This window comes from Paroedura picta, chromosome 6 (assembly GCF_049243985.1).
Source record: "Paroedura picta isolate Pp20150507F chromosome 6, Ppicta_v3.0, whole genome shotgun sequence".
Lineage (NCBI taxonomy): Eukaryota > Metazoa > Chordata > Lepidosauria > Squamata > Gekkonidae > Paroedura > Paroedura picta.
Genome location: NC_135374.1, coordinates 16,307,511 through 16,327,136, shown reverse-complemented (window position 1 = coordinate 16,327,136; position 19,626 = coordinate 16,307,511). Strand labels below are relative to the sequence as shown.

Genomic DNA, 19,626 nt, shown 5'->3' with positions numbered 1-19,626 from the left:
TCCCGACAGCATGGATAGAGTGCTCTTGGCACTTACAACCGACTCATGGGTACCCCAGCCATGGGCTGTTGAAGGCCAGAGATGAGAACAGGTGCGTTGCTGGCTATTCTGCCACAAGGGGCAGGGCTTGGTGATGCAGGGGTGGGGGTCCAAACCCCATAGCCGCCCCAGAAATCCCTCCCATGCCCAGCCCACCCCGTCACCCAACATCCCACTGCTTCCCCGCGAGCAGCAGTGGAGGGGCCAGCCATCTCGGGCTCCGGGTCTCCTTCTCCTAGCTTGGGGCTGCAGCATCTGGACAGCTGCAGGACAGGCATTGGGGGGGGACGGGGGCACCTGAGGCTGCTGGCAGGCCTCCAGTTCATGGTGGGCAGGGCATGGATCACTCCCTCCCATGCCCCCCCATGTGTATCCTAGGGCCTGTACCCCCGTCTGCAGGCCCCTAGATACACTTCTGAATGAGAGGTGAGCAGTGGTGGTTCGCCATTAGGTGGTTCGCCTCCCCTGCCTTAGTGGTCGCCCGTCCAAGTAGTAATCATGGCCCTAAATCTGGCTTAGCTCTCCAGTCTAGAGGAGTTCAGGTTAAGCCCGGCTATCCAGGCTGGAACCTGGGGCAAACAGCTCTTGCTACATCAGAACACTTCTTGTCTTAGGGGGGGTTGCCTCCCACTTGTAAAGTCAGGGTCGGGAAAACGGAGAGGGGAACAGGCATCCTGGCCACCCTGTAACCTCACTGCTGGCACAAGGCTGGAACCGTCATCTGTGCAACACTCTGGAATTCCACGAAAATGGGCCGGGTGGAATTCCAGAGCATGGCTCTGACGCCACTTCTAGGCACCGATGGGAGGTGCCTATTTTGTCTCTCCCCGCCACCAACCACTAGCCCACACTGAACATGATTATCACCTCCATGCGCACATCCCACGGACTCTGGCACAACCCAAAGGCTGGCGTGCCAAGGTCTCTGTTTCTCCCCAGCGTAACCACAACACTTCTTTGTGGTTGGGCCTACTTCAGCGCTGCCCCAGCCATGAGAGGCCGCGAGCCCTGAATTGAGATCAATACTGACATTGTTTACGTACAGTTCCCAAGCAGCCGTCCACAAAGACAGCTGGAATTGAGGTCTGGCTGAACTTTTCCGGCTAGATTTGAAGAAAGATTAGACGAGAGGCGGAAATCTTTCCCCCAAATCTTCTGGGCTTTGCACCGAGACAGCATTCTGTTTTAAAGATGCCCTGATTCACATGTGCAAGGGAATGAGTTGGTAGAGTAAGAGGACCATGGGGTGGATCCCATCTTGGAATGTTCCCCACGTTCAAACCACAGATCTCTGTGCAGAAAAGCAACACAAGAAGCTGCTGGCTCTGAGTTGGAAAACATCTGGAGACTTTGAGGGTTGAGCTGGGAATGGGCAGGATTTGGAGGGGGGTGGGGGACCTCAGTGGAGCATAATGCTATAGATTCCACCCTCCAAAGCAGCCGTCTTCTCCAGGGGAACTGATCTCTTTAGTCTGGAGATGAGCTATAATTCCAGGGGATATTCAGGCCCCACTTGTGACTGGCAATCCTGGATAACCCGTCTGCAGGGCCCGTTTCCTCCTTTCAGGGGACGCTTGTGTTTTTTAAAGCACTTCTGTTGCTAGCCAACCGGATTGCCGAAAAAAGGGCGGGATAAACATTGAATTAAATAAATCCATCGATAGCTGCTTGGAGTAACCGCGGCCATCCTTGTCCATTCTGCACACACTTAGATAACACACACTTAACACACTTTCAAACTTTTAGAAGTAGATTTTCCCGTTCTGTACAGGAAAACCTAGGCACAACAGCCTATGCTTGTGGCCCACAGGTCCACCAATGAAACTGACCTCCTTATGCATACAGGCGTATATGAATGCACATAAGCGGATACATCCAGCCACATCATCCTGTTCTAGCACTTTATTCCGCACACATGCGCACGCACACACACACGCAACTTGTGCCAGAAGGCCGAAGGCTCGTATGCCTTGCTGGACAGTGCTGTAGCATTCTCTTTCCATCATTTTTAAGCCTTTTTATCCAGGGGTAGTCAACCTGTGGTCTTCCAGATGTTCATGGACGACAACTCCCATGAGCCCCTGCCCGCATTTGCCGGCAGGGGCTCATGGGAATTGTAGTCCATGAACATCTGGAGGACCACAGGTTGACTACCCCTTTTTTAATCAATTGAACCCAAATTTGCATGACCACTCTTTACGGCAGGAGTAATAAATCTGCGGCCCTCGCTGGAAGGGGCTCATGGGAATTGTAGTCCACGGACATCTGGAGGGCTGCAGCGTGACTACCCGTGCTTTACGGCATGGATTCCTGCTCTGATGTACGCCGCCCCGGCGTACAAAGGCGGCGTACAAAACCAATGAACGAACTGGCCAATACAAAGTGCATGACCCAACACGGCCGGCGGGAACCTCCTATTTCCCCGGGCAGGCGTGCAACCATCCCGGGGGCAGCAGCTTTGCGCAGGGGGCGTTGCGCGCTCCCCTTCCGACGACCCCCGTTCCCGCGCCCACCCCTGCCTCTCTCGCAGGCGCAAACCAATGCAGCCGAGCCGCCGCTTGGCTTCCCGAGCCCCGGGGCCAATGGCGAGGCTCCCCGCCCGCCCCCCAGCCGGCCCTCCTTCCTTTCTTCCTTCCTCGCCGCCTGGCCCGGCCCGCTCCGTCACGTGGGAAGCAGCCAGCCCCGGGCTCCTCGCAGCGGCGGCGGCAGCGGCAACGGCGTGGGATCGCTGCAGGGCGCTTGGCCGCTCGCTGCCTTTCGCGCGCCCGGATCTCGCCCTCCTTCCACCATGAAACTCCCGGCCGGCCTCCTCCTGCCCGGGCTGTGGCTGCTGCTCCTGGCTTGCTGTCCTCGCGTGCAATCCAGTAAGTGCAATTTTTTCTTCTTCAAAGCCCTAAAAAAAAGGGAGAAAGTTTTGCTTTCCCTTCTCCCCTCCCCTCCCCTCCATTTGTAAGCCGTCGCTTCTGCAGCCTAGGAGCTGATTCTCCGCCCGGGTGGCTCCCGCAAGGGAAGCGGCGAGGCGATGGAGGGTTGGATCGCGCGGTTCTAGGGCTCTCCCGCAAACAGCCGGCCGCTGCCCGTGCTTGGGAGCCCCCTGGAAAGGAGACGCCAGGCGCCGGATCCCTCCGGGTCGGGAAAAGGCGCTTTGTTGGGCGCAGCCTGGTTAATCCGGAGGGCCTGGGAGTGCCCCGTGTGGCTTGGGGCTTTGCCTTTCTGATTTTGGACAAGTTTTTGTGGCAGATGGGTCTCGGGTAGGCGGAGGGTTTGTCCGCCGGAGTGGTGTTTGGGGCGGGGAGATGGATGCCCGTATCTTTAGGCAGGGACTTTTAGTCCTTTTCCGGAGTTAAAATAAGACTGGGGTGTTGTTACATTCTGGGGAGAAAAACTAGATTTGGCAGTCCGGGTTAAAAGTCGAAACATGGGCGGGATTCTGTAAACTAGGCATGTCGTCCTGAAGCACAACGCTTACTTGGAAGTAAATGCTGTTGAATTATAGGGCCAGCCCAGGCCACGGTTGTCTTCTGCTCTGCCTCTGTCTGGGTTTTGTTAAAAATTTTCCCTTGCTTTGAGATATCCCAGACACTGAATGGGAAAGATGGGTTTCTCAGTCACTTCAGGGCCTCCAGCGGCCTACGAAATTTGAATTGAGGCTCAGATTTTAGGGAAAGGATCCTTGTGTCTTGGTGGGAGGCAGGGGGAATGTCCTAGAGTCATTCCTGTTACCTCCAGAGGACAGGATCAGGTAGAAGTTAATAGGAAAGCCCTCCCAGAACTGAACCTGCCAGCCTGAGCGGACAATAGCAGCCTTAGGGACCAGTGGCCTGATTCAGTAGAAAGCAGCTTCATGCGTGTCTGGACAGAACTTAAGCAAAAAAAGGTCCCAGCCCTGAGCAGGTTGTAGCCTAATTTTTTGATGGAAGATCAGAGAAGACAATGGAGTTCTGAGTAATACGAATATTAATAACTAACATTCACGTGTTCAAGTCGATCTGCCTCTCTGTCTTTTAAAAATCCTCCTTTCTGGGAGTTTAGGCATTTCTTTGATTCTGTGCTCCTTCGAAATCTGTGGGGCAAGTTTAGGGGCAAAGGCAGGGCCAAGGGCAGCATTGAGTGTAGTCACCGAATGGGGATTTGAACTTCCGATCTCCTCGGGCCTAACCCACCACCCCAGCCACTGCACTGCACAGGCTGCTCTGTTAGGTTCCGTAAAAGAGACGTAGGCCCCGGGACAGCAAAGGACAAGATGAGACGTCACTGCCTGAGGTAGAAGGGGCCTTCTGGGAATAGTATTCGGTCCTTGGCACTGGCAGGGGCTCATGGGAATTGTAGTCCATGAACATCTGGAGGACCACACATTGACTACCCCTGCTCTGAAGCATTTGTTGCTGGTGGGACCTCAGATTGGGTGGGTGAGGCCTTGGAGCAGGCACCCTCAAAGGTGCAAAAGTTGGCTTTCTCAGTTCAAGATCAGGCAGGGCAGTATGATTTCACCCAAATCAATAATGTGACATTTCAGGCGTTGTTGTTGTTGTTATTATTATTAAAATTTATTGCCCACCACTCCTGGAAAGCCAGCTTGTGGTGGGTTGTTTATTTTTTCCATTTGTACCCCCGGCCCTTCCCGCAATGCCAGAGTTATAAATCTGCTTGGGAAATCACAGGCAAATTGTGTGTGTGTTTTAAAGATAATTTTAGTGAAGGTTTTCAAAGAAAAAAGATAACATTTAACAAGACTAATCCAAGGTGGGGGTAAACAAGGAAAGGGGGGAAGGACAAAGGACGAAATAAAAAAGAAAGGAAAATCTTCCAATTTTGTCTGAAAAATGCATATAAAATTATGAACTTATGACTTTGTAGTTACAAAGGAAAAGCTCTCTTTTTTTCTGTTATCTATTTTCTTTCGCCTTAATCATCCCATCTGCAAATCATATTCATTTTTTCCCCTTTTCATGCCAAAAGTCTGTAGGGGGTTTCCAGTCAGCAAGAAACGTAGATATTGTATTTTCTCTCATCATAGCAGAGACAAATAGTTAAATGTTAAATGGTGAACAAAGAGTTCAGGTGTCACAGTCCTGTAGCACCCTCCCCCTGAAATATAGAGCATTTGCTGGCAGGGGCTCATGGGAATTGTAGTCCATGGACATCTGGAGGGCCGCAGTTTGACTCCCCCTGGTTAAGAGTATCAGAAGTATTTAGAAGACCCAGGAAGCTTGCTGGATTACCTTGAACCAGTTACACACTCTCAGTCTAACCCACCTCGCAGGATCGTTGTGAGGACAAGATGGAGTGGAGAATGTAAACTGCATCCAGAAATCCTCGGATATTGTGCTGTGATAAACATTCACCTGCTGAGCTGTAACTCATTGAGAGAGTATCTGCCCAGCATGCAGAAGGTCCCAGGCTCAGTCCTTGTTAAAAGGGTCAAATGGGAAGTTGATATGAAGGACTTTTAAACCAAGACCCAGGAGAGCCATTCCCAAGCATAATACATGTAACAGATCCAGAGCCAGCAAGGTGTAGTGGTTAAGACCAAAAAACTCTAATCTGGAGAATCGGGTTTGATTCCCCACTCTTCCACATGACGTCTTCTGGGTGACTTTGGACCAGTCACCCTTCTCTCAGAACTCTCTCAGTCTCACAGGGTACCTGCTGGGAACGAAAGGTGATTGTCAAGGTGAGGCTCCTTAAGATAGAGAAGAGCTATCTTAACCTCTGCACCAAAGCAGGTAAAAACCTACACCTGTATTGATTCTGTAGAATCTGTATGGGTCGTGCAATATTCAGTGACACTGAGAGGCAGGCACTGAACCTTGCGTAGCGATGGTCCTTATAATGTGCCTGTCACCCCACCACCCTGCTAGTGGCATCCAGGAGGGTGGTGGGAACTGACACAGTCCCGTAGGGCCTGCAAAATGTAGCTCTTCTGCCAGGCTTTTGGATAAGACCAGCAACGGGGACCCCAGAATCAACCGAATCGCCAGGAAACTGCAGTACAGACGTCCAAAATGTCCCTTTCTTTGTGATCTGTTACATGTCATATCTTAGTACAAGGTTGCAAATGTTATAATGTATCTTCCTGTCTCTATGTTCTGTATACAATGACCTAAGATGTTAAGTGAGGGGCAGTGTATAAGCCAGCTTGGTATAGTGGTTAGAAGTGCGGACTTCTAATCTGGTGAACCGGGTTTGATTCCCCACTCCCCCACATGCAGCCAGCTGGGTGACTTTGGCCTCGCCACATCTCTTTTCTGAGCAAGCAGTAATCTCAGGGCTCTCTCAGCCTCAACCGCCTCACAGAGTGTCTGTTGTGGGGAGAGGAAAGGGAAGGCGACTGTAAGCCGCTTTGAGACTCCTTCAGGTAGAGAAAAGGGGCATATAAGAACCAACTCTTCTTCTTCAGTAATATCAGGGCTCTCTCAGCCTCACCCACCCCACAGGGTGTCTGTTGTGGGGAGAGGAAAAGGAAGATAAATGTAAGCCGCTTTGAGACTCCTTCAGGTAGAGAAAAGTGGCATATAAGAATCAACTCTTCTTCTTCAAATAAATAAAGCAAGTAGGATGCCAAGCCCTGGTGAGAATAAATTGGTATTTTGGAAAGGAGACAGCAGGACATACAGTAGGCATTGGTTGGTGGAGTGGGGTCATAGGCTTGCATTCATTGTAGCATCTTCCAAAAAGATGGTTGTGTGGAATAGTGCAGAGAATCTCAGCTTTCATTGGGGAAAGATGCATTGAAGGCCTTGTATCTTTGAAAGATAAACACAAGTTCGAATGTGTTTAGATAGGTTTAAAAATAGAATGAGGCTTCTAAGTGGTGTCTGTATCCCCTGGTTCCCTGTTTCTCTGACTTCCAAGGCCTGTCCTAGACTTCCCATAAGCTCCCTTGCTGCCCTAGCCCTCTTCCCTGTCCCCAAGATCAGATTGGATCTGGCATTTCCAAAAGGCATGCTTGCGTGGCCGTTTTGTTTGCTTCCTGCCTGGCCTTTTGGCAAAGTTGTTAGTCTGAATCTTGGAAGAAGGCAGTCTGAGAACGGCATGCTTTCCACCGTGCCTTTCATTCTCTTCGAAAATCATTAAACCAAAAATGTCACACTGCGGTAAACTGAGAGGGCATCCTATGCAAACGTTTTTGAGTCACAGTTGAACAAGTGAAAATTACACAGAGCCAACAGATTCTCCCTGCAGCCCCTTCTTCTGCTCCTTTACCCTGAAGAACCTTCTAATTGTATTTGACAACTTCGGGAGAAAAAGTTGATGACATATCAGAGCATTTCCTTTTTTTTTTTTTTCAGAGGAACCCACACCAGGTCTTATCACTTCCTCTGTAGATATGTTCTTAATGTTTATAACATCACTTCCGCTCCTGGGTGCTCTCAGAAAGAAACATGCAGGCCTAGGTTAGCATCAGGGTGGATTTCATTTTAATCAGCAGATCTCTGCTGCTGAGAGCTGCCCCTGCCATTGAGTTCCCTAACAGCTGTCCACGGCCTTTCCAGGTCCTGGGGGGGACGGGGAGGCTGTCCACAGAGTTCTTTCGCCCCACCCCACCCCCAATCTAGCATTGTATTCCTGAATGCAACAAGCTATGTCCCTAAGTGGCAATGTATTGCTTTGTCCGTATTCTGCATCAGGGGTAGTCAACCTGTGGTCCTCCAGATGTCCATGGACTACAATTCCCATGAGCCCCTGCCAGCATTTGCTGGCAGGGGCTCATGGGAATTGTAGTCCATGGACATCTGGAGGACCACAGGTTGACTACCCCTCTTCTACATTTCAAAAAATAGGAGGGGAGGACTTTCTTGCTAATTCCTGCCGTGAACCAAATAAGGCATATTTATTGTGTGTTTCTGAATATGTCAGACAACCCACCCACCCACCCCCGGCTGTCAAGTAGTAGGTGTCTTGTATGGTTTTCAAGACAAGAGGTGTTGAGGGATGGTATGCCATGGTCTGCTTTTACGTAGCCACCCTGGACTTTCTTGGTGGTCTCTCATCCAGGTATTGACCAATAGCAGCAATACTTTGCTTCCAAGACCTGACTAGATCAGGCTAGGTAGGGCTGGAATTATCATGCAGCCTAGTTATGGTGGAATAGCGACCTCTGATCTTACTTACAGTGTGCTTTAAAGAACTGCATCTAAATTTTTGTTCCTCTTGCTCCGATGCAGAGCGAAAACAAGGAAAAGATCATGCAGTTCTTTGTGGGCCAAGAGAGCATGATGGTTATGACCCTGAGCAGGGTACCAATAAATTCCTATTTCATATCTTTGCCCAAACACAGGTGTGGTGGCTTTGAGCACTCAGCTGCAGCCTCTGTTTGCAATATGAGGCAATTTGCAATATGAGGATGCTAATGCTGGTCTGCTTTATAGAGGATTTATTATTATTATTATTATTATTATTATTATTATTACTGAGATCAATTATATGAATTATTTTGAACATCCCATCCATCTCAAGTCTCAAGTGAGGTGTTTCTTTTGTACCGTACTATCCAAAGGAGTCTCGAAGCGACTTACAGTCGCCTCCCCCCAAAACAGACACCCTGTGACATAGGTGGGAGAGTCCTAAAAGAACTGTGACCAACCCAAGATGACCCAGTTGGCTGCTTGTGGAGAATCAAACCCGGTTCTCCAGATTCAAGACCGCCACTCTTAACCCCTGCACCAAAGCAGGTAATAAACAAAGTGAAAATAATAAGAAAACAGACAATATTTAAATGGGAAGGATTAGAACTGAGCAGGAAATGGTGGTTTGCATCAGCCATCAGCATCAGCAGCCACCCCATTCTTGCTGTTTGTCTCATGGGGTGGGGGGTGGGGGGTTGATGCAAATGTTGATGGAAATATTCCCCTATACAGGAAACATTGATGACACTTGTTGGTGTAATTGCTCGCACTGTGTGATCCCTAGCTCTGTTGCCTCTGCAGTTATGGGTTCGTTTGCCATTTGTGACATCGGCACCCAGCCAATTTGAACTGACTGTCTAGCTTGGCCGGATCATCATTTCCCTTTCATGAGTGTCGGTTCGCTGGAAGCGCTCCAGGAAGGAGGGGGAAAGCCCTGTTCTGGAAATCACTGGGCCAAACCAGCAACAGGTCTGGGGGAACTGATCCAGGTATATTACAAAATAGCGAGGAGGATTTTGAGTTCCCCAGAATTCTTCCTCCTGCTGGGTGTTCTGTCGAAAAATGATGTGGCAGAGAAAAGGCTGTTTCCAAGCATGGTGGAGAAGTGTTTCGGTGTAGTGTTTAAGAGCGGCAACCTCTAATCCGTGCAACCGGATTCAGTTCCCCAGTCCTCCAAATGCAGCCAGTTAGGGGACTTTGGGCTAGTCACAGCCCTGATAGAGCTGTTCTCACTGAGCCATTCTATCAAAGCTCTCTCTGCCCCACCTCCCTCACAGGGTGTCAGTTGTGGGAAGAGGAAAGGTAGGTGATTGTAAGCCGCTTTGAGACTCCTCCGGGTAGTGAAAAGTGGGATGTAGAAACCAACTCTTCTTCAGAGCGGTCTCAGCCTCACCTACCTCACAGGGTGTCATGGGGAGAGAAAGGGACGGGAATCGTAAGTTGCTTTGAGGCACATGTGGCCTGCAGGGTGGTCTAGGACCAGTCACGGTTCTCTCAGAGCTCTCTCAGCCTCACTTGCCTCACAGGGTGTCAGTTGTGTGGTGAGGCAGGATACGCAATTCTCAGCCACTTTGAGATTCCTTCGGGTAGAAAAAGCAGGATACAAAAAAACAGCTCTTCCTTATCTGCCATTTGAGGAACTTTAAAATCAATTCCCAGAATACATTGCAGACCTAACTGGGTTACCTGGGGCAGGGTGCAAAATAGGTGCTTAACATGTACCAAAACCTACTGGGATGGAGAATCAACAAAATGGCTACTCTCCTTTGAGACTACGGAGATCACTGTTAACCAGATCACTCCGTGGCACGTTAGTGGTTCTGAGGCAATGGAGGTTTGCAGAACTGCAACTAGTCCAGTGGCAATATTGTGGATGCGAAAGGGACCATGCCCTGGCCTGAATGACCCAGTTTAGCTCCATCTTATCAGCTCTTGGAAGCAAAGCATGGTCATCCCTGGTGTGTACTTGACTGGGAGACCACCAAGGAAGTTCAGAGCTGCTCTCTTGTCTAGATAACCTTCTGGGTTCTCCACAAACCAGCAGCAGTTTGACAACACCTTCTGCTTCTGGAATGAATGCCACCTCCGGAACTTCTCCCTGGCCCAACATTCTTAATGTCATAGGAGGTAACAGCATGGGACTTGTATGGACAAAATAACTATTCTGGGGGCACTTTTAATACTGGAGATTTCTTACTGGAAGCGAGCAAGGCAGTGAGGCCGGAGGAGAGAGATGTTTCAAATACCATGCATGTTTCCGAAGAACAGTTGAGATATTTCGAAAAGGATGCGTTAAAAATTGAGCTGAAGGCCCTGCAATTTCCATGCGCCCTGCAGCAGCTGGCCTCTGACATCTCTCCAGGTCTCTGGGATAAATTCAGTTTTGTGGAAAACTATGAAGGAATTGGGAATATGCCGTATGTTATAGAAAGGTAGAGAGCCAAGCTACGTCTGCTGTACTGTAACTGGGAGAGCGGTTGGAAGATAACTCAAGAGGAAGCCCCAGTTTCGTTTTTAAAGCATGAATGCAGGACTTTATTGGACTCTTTGTGGTACCAAAACAGGAATCTGTGTTTCTTGTGTTTTTGATTAGAATTGGTAGTTAAACAGCTGTGGGGAACTCGAACTGAATAGCCCACGCAATCCCAATCTCATCAGATCTCAGAAGCTAATAAAGGTCAGCCCTGGGTGTAAACTGCACGCTTTTATTCCAATCTCAGGTCTATTCAGTCCCTGCTGTCTACACAGAATGCGATTTCCATTTTGATATTGGGCAATTTAAATTTTCCTTCTGCAGCAAGAAGGATTGATCCGGAGTGCCCCTACCTTTATTGTGCGATATCTTAGAGTGCTTTTAAACCTCAATATTTTAAGATTCGGATTGAGAAAGCAGGCTGTTTTGAATCTGGGCTCTGCTCCATGGTAGAGACACCCTGATTGGCCAAAGGTGCCCATGTGACAAGCTTGCCTTAAAGAAAAAGCCCCCAATTTCTCTCAACTTCTGTCAGTCTTGGATTTTTTTTCTCCCTCCTCTGCCTCCTTCGATCCTCTTCCCCCCCCCCTCCAAGAAAAGAAAGAGGCTCCCTGCTTGGCTCCTCTCCCCCCCCCCCCCCCCGCTTCAAGAAAAGAAAGAAAGAGGCTTGGCTCCCCCCCCCCCTTCTGAACTACCCTAACCACATGCAGAAGACTTTCCTGTTTCAATGGGGAGGGGGGGGAAGAGGAAGACCTGAGTTCAAATCGATCTGAATTCAACAGAATTGACAATGGGATAAATAAAGTAAGTGCAGACTCTGCCCTGGTCAACACCTGGATGGGAGACTGTCAAGGATTACCAGGGTAATCAGGTGGGTGTGGCCAACGTGCCTCTTGCTTGGCAGCCAAGGAATCTTAGGAAATCTCCTGCCTACATTATACACAGGCCATACAATAAACAAATAAATACCGGAGAGGGGAGGGGACCAGCTACCTTGAGTTTCGGCTGCAGAGATGTGGGGGGCGGGAATTATCTACCTGAGGTTCAAGCTATCAGAATGTAAAAGTTTCCCATGGCCTGAACCCTCTGTGCCAGTGGTTGCGGCTAAAGCGGCTGATAAAGCAAGAGGTGGTTCAAAAGTGGACTACTCCAACGTATCCATTGTAGCTGTCAACATGAAATTTGTGTGTTGGGGAGGAAGTCTTGCTCGTTGAATGTCTTCCTGCCATGCACAGTATTAAAGGCATCAACCCCAGTTTTAGAAGTGGCAGTGATGCTAAAGCCACAAGCAAGTTGGGGAGGACGGGGACCGCTGGGTGTTGTTTCCTATCTCGTAGGCCAGCCAGCAGTGTTCAGGGTGGAGCCGGCCACATTTCCGGCTGCCTTCTCGCACGAGCTTTGTGTCTCTGCTTCTCTTATCTGCCCCTTTTTCCTCTTTGCTTTGTGTGCTTTATTGTTACCGGTACAGAGAATGTTGCCTGCCTTAGCTGACGTTTGAGCAGCAAAGGCCACAAGCGTCCCCTGTGCGGAAGCAAGATGGTAGCAGCCCCCTAATGCCAGAGAACAGAGACGGGCAAATAGCAAGTGTGGTCCCCCTCGTGGCATCCATGGAGTCATCCGTGGTTTGTTTAACTCGCTGATTCTGCCAGATATGATCAGTAACAAATCCTGGGTGGTCTGTATCTTTCCCCCTCACTCTTCCTCCCATCTTTCCTCTTCCATATCTGTGGGCCATCGCCTGCAAAGGATTGTGCTATTCAAAAAGCAAGAAAAGAAGCAAAAAAACCCCTGCAATGAGTGAATGCAGATGGCGACAAACCAAATTCAGTACAAACTGTGGTTGGCAAATCCGCTACAATCTAAGGTTTGTTGGACCATTTGCTTTCAGTGACCTAGTGTGGCCTAAGCCAGAGGGCTTAGGATCTAGGAGACCCGGGTTTGAATCCTGGCTCAAGTCCATTGGTTGATGCTGGGACCAGTTATTGCCTCTCTACCTGACTTACCTCAGAGGGTTATTTTGGAAGCATAATAAAGGCATGGAGCACCATATATATTGCCCTGCACTCCTTGGTGAAAGGGCAGGATAAAACATTAGATTGCTGTTTTATTTATCTAACTGGGCTTTAATCGAGTCTCAGTTTGTTACGATGTCTGAGTACATCCTCTGTGTTTGCATCAGTGTTGGAGAGGCTGTTTTCTTGATAAGAACAGTGGAGAGAGACAGTAACATTTCCGGCTGTATGTTGTAGGTGGAATTTGTAAGAATTTGCAGAATCACTTAAAGCTCTGATTCACAAAAGCTCACATTAGAATAATTGTTAGTCTGTAAAATGACTCTGGACTTCTGCTTGATTCTGACATGCTAGATCAGGGATCCCCAAGATGGCACCCATAGGTGCTGTGGGGCTCCTGTCAACAACTTTCTTGGTGCTCACCAACTGTTTTTAGGAGGCGGGTGGGTCCTCGGGGCAGATTTTGCCAAGCAGGGCTTCTGACTGGCCATTGGAGATCTGACTGGCACACAGGGTTGGTTTTATTCTATCACACTCTAATTTTTCCTGGTCTGTTCGTTTAAAAATTACTTCTCTTGTCCCCTGTGCTTGGACTCCTGTTGTGTTTTGGCTCCATTTCCTGCAGCAGCCACTTGGTGGCTGGGCCAGAATCCCACAGGTGTGCATAGGCTCAGAAAGGTAAGGACCCCTACTGTAGATAGCTACCCCTCTCGAATTTTCAAAAATAGCTAAGCATAACAGTCTCTCGAGCCTCTTGTGGCGCAGAGTGGTAAGGCAGCGATATGCTGTCTGAAGTTGTCTGCCCATGAGGTTGGGAGTTCAATCCCAGCAGCCGGCTCAAGGCTGACTCAGCCTTCCATCCTTCCGGGGTCGGTAAAACGAGTACCCAGCTTGCTGCTGGGGGGTAAACGGTAATGACTGGGGAAGGCACTGGCAAACCACCCCGTATTGAGTCTGCCATGAAAACGCTGGAGGGCGTCACCCCAGGGGTCAGACATGACCCGGTGCTTGCACAGGGGATACCTTTACCTTTTAACAGTCTCTCATGTAACCCAATTGATGGAAGAAGATACCTTTTGAAGTCTGATGGGGAGAAAAGAACAATTTTGTTAAACATTGATCAGGTGATCTAAGCGTATATGGTCATGTCGGCCCTACCCACCCCAAAATGGCCTATGATGGGCTTGTAGGGAGTGGGAAGGGGAGGGGCCCCAGGTGGGCGTGTACACAGCTATGCTTTCCCCAACCATATTCTGCACAATCGTACCACTTCTGGGGTTTCTTGAGGACTGAAGAATGTTTCAGGGTTTTCTCAAGAGTAAAACTGTTGAGAAAGCCTGTCTCAGAGGAACTGACCTACTCCTGGGCTGTTCAAGATTATACTTCCTGGGTGATGTTCATCCCATGCATATACAGCATCCGCTCTCACTGTAAAGGAATAGTTAGAAGGGAATGACTTGGGTCCTTATATGATACAAAGCTGTGACACGGGAGCAAAGCTCCCTAGGGGATTATTTGCATGTTGAATGGACCCATTGCATGCCTCTTGAACAAGATTTTGGTAGGGGTGTTCCAGGAAGAAGATGACAACGAGTGGGTTTTTATACCCTGCTTTTCACTACCCAAAGGAATCCCAAAGCAGAAGCCCTGAGCCTTCGGGGAGGGCGGTATATAAATCTAAATAAATAAATAAAATAAATAAATTACCATTGTCTTATTTTATTTTATTTATTTATATTTGTATACCACTGCTCTCAAATGTCTCGTGGCGGTTTACAAAGATCCACGAGTACAACAGAATAACATATATACAATAGAATAACATCACTCCCCCCGTTCAGCATGGGTCTCTCACTCTCTATCTGGGAGCAAGGGACTTAGTTGGTTTCAGCTAGCAATCCACAGCTGACAGCGCCGAGAGCCGCTCTGGCCTCAACCATATGCCTTCCCTTCCTCTCCTCACCACAGAAACCCTGTGAGGTAAGTGGTACTGAGAGAGCTCTGAGAGATCTGTCAAGTTAAAACAGCTCTAAGAGAACTATGACTTGCTCAACAGGCTGCATATGGAGGAGGAGTGGGGAATCAAACTCAGAGCTCTGGATTAGAGGCGACTGCCCTTAACCACTACACCAAGATGACTCCATAGAGATCCTTATTCACGTGAAGACTTGTGTCTTGGTGTGAAAATGTACTGCAAATGTTGATCACAACGTGTGTCTGTTTCAGGTGACCCAGCAAAGAGCCCTGTTCCCCTCCCTTCGAATGCAACAAGTAAGTCTCGACTCAGCTGTTTCCCTTTCTCTGCTGCAAAATACAATGAAAAGCCTTGCATCAGCAGCTGCCAAAGGCAACTCTAAAAGGTGGTTGATTGATTTGGTTTTTCTCCTCAACAGCTCAAGGGGAGATCAGACTCCTTGTGTGTCATGTTTCAGTACAAACCATTGGCTAACAAATCAGCTGCAAACTCGACAAATCTTGGCTGGGAGTCCCTGCCTAGGGGTGTGTGCATTTCACACAAAAGGTCTTTTTGTTCCCTGTGTGGGTTTTTTTGCAGTGGGTGGGAGCGTTGCACCAGATGTAAACACAGCCACCTTGAGCAGGTATATTACCCTTCTAATGCTGTTGAAGCCAGTGGACTTAGAAAGGTATAACATTTCACGGAACTTCAGCATTTAAGGCAGGGGTAGTCAAACTGCGGCCCTCCAGATGTCCATGGACTACAATTCCCATGAGCCCCTGCCAGCGAATGCTGGCAGGGGCTCATGGGAATTGTAGTCCATGGACATCTGGAGGGCCGCAGTTTGACTACCCCTGATTTAAGGTGTAACTACTTTTGGAGGCCTCACACTGCTGCATTGTGGGTATTCCAGCACAGCACAAATACAGGAGATACACGCGTTGGCAGGGGTGGAAAGTTGAAAGTTGACCTCCCAAACCCGAGAGTGAAATGGAGACACCTGAGCATGGCAGTGAATATGGGGACAGCCTGTTCTTTCTCTTCCCTCCTCGGAGGCAAGATAGGTGGGAAGGAGGGGGCAGGCTGTGCCAGGAGGAGAAAGCAATGCTCCCTCTTTTTAGCCCTGGCTGAGCTCCGGAACATCACGTCGCCAAAATTCTTCGGCTAAGAAGGCAGCCATGTGCAGTGTTCCATACATTGGAACGGGGAGGCTAAGGGCTGCAGAAGAAGGGGATCGAACCCTGAGGGTGTCGAATGGACTGTACCACTTGAAATGAGGAGGGAGAGGCATAGGTTTAATGCTCCCCCCTGTCCTCGATTTAAAAGTTGCCTGCACCTAAAAGAAAAAAAATCACACCAGAAAGAGACGTTATAATATAGCTCTTTTCGTGTTGTGCAACTTCCCTGGGATTTTTAATGCAGGGGGGACTTTGAAAAATGTAATCATCCCTCTTAATTGGTACGGTCCATTCAGTTCTCAGCATTTTGCTACCTCCGTTCTTCTGCGTGTGGGATTTGAATTTGTTTGCAAATGTGCTGAATCCAGCAAACTTGACAGAATGCCACCCTCCTCTTAGACTTGCAAAGCCTTGTAAAGCCACCCTTTCGACTTCTAAGCCATGCTGAATACATTCCCACTACTGGAGCACTATATCACAGTTCTTGCCCACCCACCTCTCCAGTTTCCCATTCCTGTGACCGTTCGCCACAGAGTTGGCTCCCCGGCCTCATTGCACCAGCTTGGTGGAGTGGCCTTTAAATCTGGAGAGCTGGCTTTGATTCCCCGCCCCTCCACGTGCAGCCAGCTGGCTGGCCTTGGGCTAGTCACAGTCCTGTCAGAGCTGTTCTCACAGAACAGTAATATCAGGGCTCTCTCCGCCTCACCCACCTCACAGGACGAATGTTGTGGGGAGAGGAAGGGAAGGTGATTGTAAGCCGCTTTGAAACTCCTTTGGGTTGTGAAAAGCGGGATATAACAACCAACTTTTCTTCTTCTACTTCCCCATGGCTCATACACACTTCTCACCCCAACCATCAAATAGTATCTTGATTGAGATTTCTACAGCTATGAGAGTGGAGGGCTCCAGAGCAAGCTCATATGGCAGGCGTGGCCAAACAGTGACTCTCCACATATCCATGGACTACAGTTACCATGAGTTACCAGCATGACCAATTGGCAGGGGCTCATGGCAATTGTAGTCCATGGACATCTAGAGAGCTACAGTTTGGCCATCCCTGTCATAAGGCATTACTAGTTGAGTGCCCATGGAACCAGAGCTGGAGGGGCGTCTTTGCAGGGCAGGGACAGCCAAGTGGCAGCCCTGGGTGGTGTTGACCCTGTAAAATAGCACAGAGGGTGCCAGGTCTGAAGAAGGAACAGGGACTGGCTGTATCAGCGAAGGCTGATCAAGGGGATAATTAAAACCCAAGAAGGCTCATCTCCCTTTCAGTGCATGTAATTGTCTGCCTCATCTCCGCCCCATAAAGTATGCAGTGTTGCCAATACTTCCACCATAGCATGGAGGAGCATGGCGCAACCGTAGCATGGAGGAGCATGGTGCAAGAGCCGCCCTCCAACAAGCCTACCACCCTGACTCAAAGCCTGCCGCAAATGTTTTGGGGTTAAGCAGGTGACTAACAAGGGAAGAAGGCTCACCTCAACCTCACCACAGCCCCACATCAATTTGCCAATGGAGGAGAAGGTGGCATTGGTGATGGTGGTCTAGCACAGACAGCTCCCTTCTATCCACACCTGCCGAAATGTAAGCAGCCAGCCAGAAAAAAATGGGCCATGACTTCTGCTTCCCCAAAGGCCTGTGCCTGTCTGCAGGCTAGAACTGTGGGCGGTGTTGCATCAGCTGAAACACTTGGTGGATGATGGGCAGGGCCTTCCCACTGAAATTGGTTGTGTCATCCACTGGTACTGGCTGCATCACAGTATGGTACTCGTCAGCCTGGGGGGGACAACCCCAGGCCCCAGTGAGGGCAGCTGGAAGCTGAATTGGGGGGGGGGCACCACAGTCAGTTTGCCTGTGGCACCAAAAGGAGCTGGCCCTGGAGGACTCTCCAAACCCTGCCATGCCATCAGTAATCAGCCAGACAGTAAGTGTAAATAAGTCAGGCACAAAAGCAAAATGCAGCACTGCATTAGGCAGAATCAAAATGTGTTTCATAAGGAGCTATAACATAAACTTAGTTACCACAGAATTATACATTTAGTAAAGCTGTTAAAACATCGACAACAGTGTTTGGAGCACATCGTTTGAAGAAGAAAATTGGCAACAAACGGAGCAAGGCTATCAAAACAGCCTTTATCGGGAAATTCGTCTTTGAACTTGTATATTTTGGACAATGTTCTTTATTGGCACTTTCAGCCTGTAATCGTTACATGGCAGAAACACTGAAGAGATGATTGTCTGTTTAAAATCACATGATGTACAGTTTATGGAATGCTTTAATATCCTGACTATATAAATAATTGTATAGCAGTTATGTTTTTGTTATAACTCCTATGAAAGAAATTAAAATTTTGCCTAACACCGTGGTGCATTTTGCTTTAGTGCCTTCAGTAATATCCGTGGGGCTGTGACCCACATTTTGGGAAACCCTTAACCTTTTTCTTCCTGAGTCTGCTGCATGCAAAATGTTTTGGGTTTACCCTTTACTAGTGACCCATCCATCCACTCCCCAGTTGGGAAAACATCTGCTTCCAGGGTTCATATTTTGTGTCTTTTCTTGATTTGCTTATGACCGATTGCTCTGCAAGCTTTAATAAATGGAACAGAATGAGTTTGCTACCAGGGAGCAGCAGGGCAGATCGGTGGGGTGTACAGGTAGAGATTAATTTCCAGTATGCAGGAAAGCTAACTCTGTTTATTCCAATAATAGTTCAGCAGTGGAATAGGCTGCCTAAGGAGGTGGTCAGCTCCCCCTCACTGGCAGTCTTCAAGCAAAGGTTGGATACACACTTTTCTTGGATGCTTTAGGATGCTTTGGGCTGATCCTGCATTGAGCAGGGGGTTGGACTAGATGGCCTGTGTGACCCCTTCCAACTCTATGATTCTGTGAATAAAATCAGAGTCCAGTGGCATCTTTGAGACCAACAAAGATTTATTCAAGGCATGAGCTTTCGAGTGCAAGCACTCTTCCTCAGACTATGAACTGACCATCATAACAGTGGGAATATATAAGCAAAAGTTAATCTTGCTACATTAGTAAACTGTGTCACAGCATCCAAACACAGCCACAAGATACCTCTCTGCCAAACCAGCCAATCCCAGCTTTGCTCTTCAGAGTCACCTACATGCTGGGGTTGGGAATGCACCTTGGAATCCTCTTCTCAGAGCCTTTTGGACATTTAAATAATTAAAACTGACAGAGCTCTCCATGTGTGCACAATTTGAAGAGATTCACAAGTTAAACTGGCTTATTTGAGAGCCAGTTTGGTGTAGTGGTTAGGAGTGCGGACTTCTAATCTGGCAAGCCGGGTTCAATTCTGCGCTCCCCCACATGCAGCCAGCTGGGTGACCTTGGGCTTGTCACGGCACTGCACTGATAAAACTGTTCTGACCGGGCAGTGATATCAGCGCTCTCTCAGCCTCACCCACCCCACAGGGTGTCTGTTGTGGGGAGAGGAAAGGGAAGGCGACTGTAAGCCACTTTGAGCCTCCTTCGGGTAGGGAAAAGCGGCATATAAGAACCAACTCTTCTTCTTCTTCTTCTTCTATTTGGAAGAAGCTTTGTTGTTCTTTTAAAGCCCTGCATGCTTTCCAAAGGAGGGCCGTCCGATCCTAACTGCTGGGGATGTCAATATGGGTCAATAGGTAACTATTGAGGAGTTTTTCGTTTGGAGGGGATGTCAGTCCAAACATACGGCTGCAGTTTGGCTCCAGAACAAAGGCACGGAAGGCAGCAACGTGCTTGGGTGTTTCATCAAGGATTAATTATCTGCTTGGAAGGAATTGCAGCTGGGCATTCTGCCACGCACAGGTTCGAACAACGTGCCGGGCAAAATGT

General features: G+C 48.9%; 1 protein-coding gene across 2 annotated transcripts in view; it reads left to right on the top strand.

The window, feature by feature from the left end:
* The first annotated feature begins 2,326 nt into the window (after positions 1-2,326).
* TMEM123 (transmembrane protein 123) overlaps positions 2,327-19,626 on the top strand; it is a 34,208-nt gene continuing 16,908 nt past the window's right edge. For both annotated transcript variants that reach the window (XR_013231721.1, XM_077341531.1), the window contains exons 1-2: positions 2,327-2,903; positions 14,880-14,924. Coding sequence is in view for 1 of the 2 variants with exons in the window: in XM_077341531.1 (XP_077197646.1) it covers positions 2,342-2,903; positions 14,880-14,924 (607 nt within the window). In the remaining variant the exon portion in view is untranslated. The remainder of the gene's footprint in view (positions 2,904-14,879; positions 14,925-19,626) is intronic.